General features: G+C 39.5%; 1 protein-coding gene across 1 annotated transcript in view; it reads right to left on the bottom strand.

Annotated features, from left to right (window-relative positions):
- LOC112072404 (interferon-induced GTP-binding protein Mx2) overlaps positions 1 to 9,011 on the bottom strand; it is a gene marked incomplete at its 5' end in the record, with an annotated part of 23,071 nt that overhangs the window by 1,179 nt on the left and 12,881 nt on the right. The window contains 2 exons of the mRNA XM_070439785.1: positions 6,950 to 7,144; positions 7,491 to 7,578. Coding sequence (XP_070295886.1) covers positions 6,950 to 7,144; positions 7,491 to 7,578 — 283 coding nt within the window. The remainder of the gene's footprint in view (positions 1 to 6,949; positions 7,145 to 7,490; positions 7,579 to 9,011) is intronic.

The following is a 9,011-nucleotide window of genomic DNA, read 5'->3' on the forward strand; positions in this document are numbered from 1 at the left end:
TTGGATTGTAAAATCAAGACCTAACCATCTGTCAGTGTCTATTGGTTCGCTTGTCCTTTAGTTGTTAATTTTTCCTTTCATTTTAATGCTCTGATTGATGAGTAAGCAACCACCACGTCCTACACCAAGCTACAATGCTGTCAAACCCAGGTAAGTCCAACCTACATAGCCAATGTTTAACTACGTTCCTCCTACACCCTGCCACTGAAAAAACAGCCTCTTGGTATATTAACTTGTATGTTGCCCTGGTCAGAATCCGTGCCCAGTTCAGATGTCAGAGAGATAAGGAAAAGCTGGGAGTAACATATTGAGTCAATGAGGCGGCCGTCCAATGGAACCTGATAGAGAAGAGAGGTACCTTTCATTTCAGTAGTACAGTCTTCACTTCCATCTTTCAGCTTCGTAAACTCTTATTTGTCAAAACTCAATTAAAATAATGAATGTGGGTTTGAACCAGGCTGTTGCACGTATCGGGTGGTATGCATGTTGTCTTTGTCAGGAGAATGTCCTATAGAGAATTGGGCAATTTACCTGGTTAATGCATCATTCTGTTTTGCACATCCCTCTTGGATGGTCAGATTTGCAACACAGTTAAGATAGCCGCACGTCAGAAAATAAATAAACAGCATTATAATTTTCCACCACTTTTCTCCCATCTCCTTCTATTCCCTGATATGTTTGCACAGTAAACAATACTTTACCTTGAACAGCTATTTACACAAAACACTGACATAAGCCGTGTAACATAGTCTGTTTATATTCAAGACGTAAGATGGATGGTCTTGTGGACATTTATTAACTAATCTAAAAGATAAATTATCTTAACTGTATGTTGTTATTGGTCGTTTCCACTTCATCATAAGATTCAATAGCAGATCTCACGTCCAAGGGATAGTTATCAGAGAAAAACTTTGAGCTCACGAAGGAATTTACAGAGTGGATGGTGGAATGTCTGACAAAATCCAAATCACATTGAGTACAATTGAATACCCTTGATTGCTCATCATATTACCTAGTCAACAAATTAATCTTTGTTTTCTAATATCCTAATATTACTGATATATATTTTTCACCTAGTTATTCAAGCACAGTGATAAATCTCTCGAATAAATTAGTCATTGTTTTCCTGAATTTAGATCACGAAGTAGTGCAACAGTGGATTACATAGACACGGGAGTGAGCTCAGATTCATAATACAGGTATCAACATGTTTTTAAACTAGTGGCTGAAACTTAAGACGACACAATATGGACGACACTACAGACAATCAGATAGTAGGTTGACCAAAAGCCCTTGTTTCGTCTACTCATCTCTGCTCCCCTCTGGCCTTTTGTCACCCAGTTGTATTCATTATACGTGCACACCCCCATTCGGTACACACAACTTATATGTTTATGTTCTGGTGTCTGAACGTACTCGTTGTTTCTTGTTTTGTTCTGTCGTTTTCATGTAAATTTCATCCTGCACTTGCTCTATTTATTACGTACAGCTGTACATGCCCGAGTTCCGATGTTATTTTCCAAAGTCCTTATTGAAATCATCCATGGGTCCTCTAGTATTATGACAGAAACATGCTAATTATATAAGATAACACTCTCAGGAAAACAGGTATTGATTAATCCACCTCATCCACATGTCAGTGCTGAATGGAGGGTTACTATTAGGCGTAATGAAAGAAGGACCGAAATTTAAAGACAACCAGCCACTAAACTGTCTCTCGCTTCTGCTTAACACGGGCTCCTGAACTTCTAGTTCTCAACATTAGGAATGCTTAACTAGCTAAAAATATGGCTAACCGACTATCTGAGTTGAAACCTTTTTTATTTATTTGTATTCTTTGCAATAATTGTTCTCTATGTCAGAATCTACAGACACACCCACAGTGTCACTCCAACACACACCATCACTTTCTTTGCTCAAGGCATACCAATCTACATCACATTATACTGACTCTCAACACCACAAGCCACAGACCAATCATCATATACCTCAGATCACCTGTTATATATGTTCTTATGCCTATCAACTTACCTATATCGTCATGTATTAACCCATACCACTTCACTATCCCGCACATGTACAATATGGTATGAATCGAAACCCTGAACTGACGCCTGTAATGCGTTACTGACCCTGAACGACCGATATAACTACTTGACCATGAACTTCATGTATATACTACTGACCCTGGTGAACTGACTGTATAATAGTACGTCCTTATATAACCTACTGACCTGGAACGTCTGTAATAAGCAACTTGACCCTGGAATGCCCCTATATAAAGCTAACTACCGTCTGGATAGTTCCATGTATATAGTTCTGACCCTGGAACTGTCCTATATATAGCACTGACCGGAACGTCCATATGGAGCTACGAACCTGATACGTCCACTAAATAAGCTTTGACCCTGAACTGTCATGAATAGCTACGACTGGAACTGTCGTATATAAGTTCTGACACCTGAACGTCATAGTATATAGTCTACTGACCCGAACTGTCCCTGTATAGACTAGCTGACCCGGAAGTGTCATGTATATAGTTACTGACCCTTGAACTGTTACTAATAGACTGAACCTGAACTCGTCTGTATAGTAGCTACTGATTCTTGAAGGCCCTTATAATTAGCAACTGGAACCTGGTAACTTCTGTAATGAGCTCTTGACCCTGGAACTGTCCCTATATATAGAACGACTTCTGGAACTGTCCTGTTATATAGGTACTTGACCCTGGAACTGGTCCTAATATTAGAACTGAATACTGGATGACCCTGTTATAGCTTCTGAAGCCGGAAGTGTCCATTATAAGCTACTGACCCTGAACTGTCATGTAATAGCCTACTGACCCTGGAACTGTCATTAGTAAGGCTACTGACGCGCTGAACTGTCCTAGTAAGCAACACCCGGAACTGTCCCTGATAGCTTCTGACCTAGTCCATTATATAGTACTGGACCCTGGAAGTCCCATGGTGTAAGCTTGTAGCTGGAACCGTCCATGTATTAGCACTGAGCCTGGAACTGTCCATGTGTTAATGCTACTGACTGAACTGTCCATGTTATAGCATGATTGGAACGCAGTGAATAGCTACCGACCTTGGAATGTCCATGAACAGTCATGGTAGAGCTACTGACTCCTGGACTGTCAGGAACTGTCCATATGTGATAGTACTGACCCCTGGAATGTCATGTGTATACACTGACTTCTGGAACTGTCCATGTGTTACTACCTGATACCCTGGAACGTCCTAATATAGACTGACTCTGGATACTGTCCATTGTATAGCTACTACCCGGAACTGTCCCATGTACTAGGCTACTGACCCTTGAATGTCCATTGTATTATAGTACTACACCGGAATTGTACATGTAATATAGCGACTGACCTGGATACTGACCTGTATATTACTGACCATGGAACTGTCTTGTATATATGCTACTGACTGGATACTGACCTGTTATAGTAACTAATCTGACCCTGGAACTGCCTGTATATAACTACTGACCTGGAACTGCAATTTATAGCATGACCCCCTGGAACTGTCCTATAATATAGTCAAATAACCCTGGAACTTCCTGTTATACTTACTGACCGAACTTGTCCTGTTAATCTTTCTGACCTGGAACTGTCACATGGTGTTAGCTACTGGTAGCCCTGGAACTGTCCCAAAGCTTATGCTACTGACCTTCTGGAACTTGTCTTGTTCTATTAGCTAACTTGTCCTGGAAGCTTCCTAATAGATAGCTACTCGACCCTGGAACTTGTCCATGGTCTCGTATTACTACTGGACTCCTGGAACTGTCATGGTATATAGCACTGACTTCCTGAACTGTCCTGTTTAGCACTGACTCTGACTGTTCATGGTATATAGCACTGCTCTGGACTGTCCCATGTCTATAGCTATCTGACCTCTGGAACTGTCCCTGATTAGCTACTGACCCGGAACTTCCCTATTATATAGCGTACTTGACCCTGGAACTGTCATTCTATAGCACTGGACCCTGTAACTGTCCCTGTTATAATAGCTATGAACCTGGAACTGTCTGTATTAAGCTATCTGACCTAGAAAGTTCCCTATATAAGCTACGACCTGACTGTCATTGTATATAGCTACTGAACTAGAAATTCCCTATACATATTCCGCTACTGACCCTGGAACTAACCCTGTATTATAGCTACTGACCCTGGAATTGACCATGTATATAAGCTACTGACTCCTGGAACTCCTGTAATCATAGTCCGACCCTGAACTTGCCATCTATTAGTTAACTGACCCTGAACGTCCTGTTAATATGCTACTGACCCTTGGAACGTCCTAATATAGCAGTGCCCTGGAACTGTCCAGGTATAAGCTACTTGCTGACTGTACTATATATTAGCTGACTGTCCGGAATTGACCATATGAAGCTACTGGACCCTGGAACTGTCCATGTATATAGCTACTGGACCTGAACTGCCCTGTATAGGCTCTGAAACCCGGAACTGTCCATATTCTTACTTGGTTCCTTCTTTTCTTAGTGTTTTTGTTCTATCTTTATGGTTTATTTTAATACTGTTCCTGTTGTAAGTTTGCAGGAAGCAATTTCATTGTATCTTGTGCACGGTGACACTTGAAATTGAATTGACTAAATAGGTAATGTTGAAATTCACACTCAAATAAATATGGTTTCCTTACCCTATAAGCAGCCTACTGGACAAGTTTGACATCAATTCACATCAATTCGGTTTAATTGACCCATTTTTTTTTACCATTTAGTTCATTGTCACTTCTCATGTCCCAAATATCTGAGTATCTCAAATTGATGTGTAGCCAATGAGTATCATATTGTTTGGACATGAAAATATATTTGGGAAGTTGACTTTCATTGATGTATATCCCTTAAATAACATTTTTTGGAATATCTATTACCAAATACTTGGTCCTTTTATCATCTATTTTACCAAGTACAAAGTTGTCTCTTTTATCATCTCTTCACAAATAGCATTTGTCTTTTTTAACATCCTCTTTATCAAAGACATTGTTTTTGTTTTTTCAGACATGGGCAGAAGCAATTGATCATTTCCAGAGACAGTCTAAGTATATCCTTATCGCTTCAATCGGCTAATGGTAATGACAATGTAAACTGTTAACACTCTTGACATTATAATCATTGCAATTCCTATTGTATTTAGGCTGAAATTAAATCTAGTTAGTGGCACTAGCAAAGAAGAAACATTGAGGGCAAGAGCAATTAAAAATCACAATATATTTTATGAAGAATAAATTACATGTTGTCCCATTGTAGGATTTGTAGCTTTGAAACGTTCATCATATAACACCATAAGATACTAGAAGCTGTCGGAACTGAATCTTGTTCTGAAACAGTAACAGTTTTTTCACTGCCTACCTGCACCAAAGATCTTAGTCCTCATGGAATCATCTTGGTTAACTTCAGAAAAAATTGAACCAATCCAGGGAAAAGCATCTAAACATACTGAAGGAGAAAATCGTGAGCAGTTTGAGATGGAGAATGCAGTCTTAACACCAGGATAAATCTCACCAACATTAGTCAAAAGGAGGAACAAAAAGTCTAGATCACGAACAGACATTGTTACCGTGGCTGTCAAGGCATACTTGGTCAAGCACAACTCTACTGGCAGTATTAATGAATGTTGCTAGATAAACAATCTAATTACTAACTCTTACTAATCATTAAACGGGCAGTTTATGTAGCATGTGCTTATCGACAAAGCTAACCTTTCTCACACTGGCCTTCACAAATTGTGAGATTCAACATGTAATGTATGGACTCTCATATAGCCTTTACTCCACCCAGAGCATATTAGAGATTGACACTGAGGTTGCGGCAGTCAATCACATGTATTATCAACAGTTCAGCTTGTTTAAAGGTGTGTATTCAAAATGCTAATGTGTCTAGTCTCTCAATGAATTGCAGTTACCATGCTGAGTACCGCTTATAGGGAAATAATGCACACCTAGAAACCCGTTCAAGCCAATCAGTAACTGAGTATTCAAAAATGTCCATATGCAGCATGTTGGCAATATTGACCAATAGCAGTCATTGTATTTAAGTTTTTATAAGCAAGCTGTGTCAATGAAAAGTCTAGAATTAGAAACCACATACTTTGTCATGACTGGATAAATGAGATGCTTAAAAGGGCAACAGGCGTCCGATTCTAAAGTTGGCCCAGCTCTCGATATATACACTACACGTTTGAAAAGTGTGGGGTCATCTTAGAAATTGCTTTTTCTTTTTTTGTTTGAAAATCTAAATTTGTTCCGTGTAAAATAACATCAAATTGACAGGAAAGACATTGTATAGACATTGTTAATGTGTAAATATATTATTGTAGCTGGAAGATGGAGATGTCTTATATGGAAGTATCTACATCCGCCGTAACAGAGGCCCATTTATCAGCAACCATCACGTCCGTGTTTCAATTGACGATCGTGTTTTGCATAATCTAAGTTGTAATTTTAAGAAGGTCTAATTTGCATCTTAGGAAAAGACCACTTTTTTGCATCTAGTTATCACAGCTGAAAATCTTTGTCAGATTAAAAGGAAGGAGGAAAAAGGGGAGGAAAGCATTAGAACTGTCCGTCTTAAGACAAGTTGATATCTGGAGCATTCAGCTATTTGGTGGTTTCGAAATTACAGCGCTCAAAATACAGAAACAAATATTACTCTACAGTCTGAAACTTGTCAGTCTACTTCTTGTTCAGCAGAAACGAAGGGTATTTCCTGCGAGAAATTGACATAGAAACTGATTCCGGCACGTGGTATCTATCTTCACGAGAACCAGTCGCAAAACGGTCTAGACCCAATGAAGTGAGGATGGGAGGCTCCGGCACAAGCTGAGCAAATGTGTGACAATGGTGCAATGTCATGTAGTCCCACTCTCATTATCTGGAACATTCAATACATACTGCCCAGTAGATGTGTTGCATTGTACCTCATAGTATGCCTTGAGCAGCCCAGGGTACATGCTCCTGGTGTCGTGATCTGAGCCTTCTTCTGTTCCCTCCTTTTGACTATGTTTGTTGAAGATTTCATCCTGTGTGTAGACCTGCATCTCCATCTCAAACTGCTCCACGATCCTCTCCTTCACTATGTTTGACTGCTGTTCCTGGATTGTTTCAATTTTTTTCTGAGTTTAAACAAAGATGAAGATTCCATGAGGACATAAAGAATCTTGGATGCAGGGAGGCAGTGAAAAACTGTTACTGTTTCAGAACAAAGTTCAGTTCGACATGCTCTAAGTATCTTATGGTGTTATATTTTGAACGTTTCAAGCTACAATCCTACAATGGACAACCTGTAATTGTAATTCTTCATAAAAATATATTGTGATTTTTAAGTGCTACTTTGCCTCATGTTTTCCTCTCTTCTTGCTAGTGCCACTAACTAAGATTTCAATTTCAGCCTAAAATCACAGAATAGAGAATTGAATGATTATCATGTCAGAGTGCTTAACAGTTTACAATTGTCATTACCATTGAGACCAGATGAAGATAAGGATAATACTTAAAGCTGTCTCTGGACAAATGATCAAATTGCTTCTGCACCATGTCTGAAAAACAAAAACAAATGTACTTGATAAAGAGATGTTAAAAAAGACAAATGTATTTGGTGAAGAGATGATAAAAAGAGACAAATGTACTTGGTAAAGAGATGATAAAAGAGACAAATGTATTTGGTAAAGAGATGATAAAAGAGACAAAGGTATTTGGTGAAACGATGATAAAAGAGACAAATGTATTTGGTAAATAGATATTCCACAAAATGTTATTTAAAGGGATAGTACATCCAAATGACAAGTCAATAGTCCCAATATAATTATTTCATGTCCAAACAATCATTGAGTAACTTCATTGAGCTACACAATCAATTTGAGATACATCAGGATCATTTGGACATGAAGAGTGAACAATGGAAACTAAATGGTAAAAAAAAAAGGTCAATTAAACCGGATTGATGTGGATTGATGTCACACCTTGTCCATAGGCTGCTTACAGGGTAAGGAAACCAATATGTCATTTGACAGGGTCAGTTCCAGGGTCAGTAGCTATATACATGGACAGTTCCAGGGTCAGTAGCTATATACATGGACAGTTCCAGGGTCAGTAGCTATATATAGGTACAGTTCCAGGGTGTAGCTATATATAGGTACAGTTCCAGGGTCAGTAGCTATATACAGGGACAGTTCCAGGGTCAGTAGCTATATAGCTAATATTACAGGCGTCAGGCAATATACAGGGTCAGTTCCGGGTCAGTACTACATACAGGATCTGTTCCAGGGTCAGTAGCTATTACAAGGGTCATAGCAGTAATACAGGTGACTAGTCTCAGGTTCAGTAGCTATATAGAGGTAGTTGGCAGTAGCTATTATCAGGGACAGTTCAGGGCAGAAATATAGTACATTCCAGGGTCAGTTCCAGGGTCAGTAGCGTAATGAACGGAGTCAGTAGCTATATACAGGTCAGTTACAGGGTCAGTAGCTATATACAGGGTCAGTCCAGGTCAGTGTATAAACAGGGTCAGTAGCTATATACGCGCAGTTCCAGGGTCAGTAGCTATATCATGGAACAGTCTCCAGGAGCGTAGCTAATATCAGGGCAGGGGTCAGTTCCAGCGGTCAGTAGTAATATACAGGACCAAAGCATAATCCAGGGTCAGTAGGCTATATAACAGGGTCAGTAGCATATATACAGGGTCAGTTAGCATATATATAGGGTCAGTAGCTATTAGACAGGGTCAGTCGCTATAATACAGCGGTCACGTAGCTATATATAGGGTCAGTTTCCAGGGTCAGTACTTATATACAGGGTCAGTTCCAGGGTCAGGAGCTATGACAGGACAGTAGCGATAATACAGGGTCAGTAGGCCTATATCAGGGTCAGTAGCTATATTTACAGGGTCAGTTAGCTATATACCAGGGTCAGTAAGCTATATACAGGTCAGTAAAACTATATACAGGAATCTGGGTCAGGGTCAGTAGCTATAGTACAGGGTCG

Source organism: Salvelinus sp. IW2-2015, unplaced genomic scaffold (genome assembly GCF_002910315.2).
Source record: "Salvelinus sp. IW2-2015 unplaced genomic scaffold, ASM291031v2 Un_scaffold1915, whole genome shotgun sequence".
Lineage (NCBI taxonomy): Eukaryota > Metazoa > Chordata > Actinopteri > Salmoniformes > Salmonidae > Salvelinus > Salvelinus sp. IW2-2015.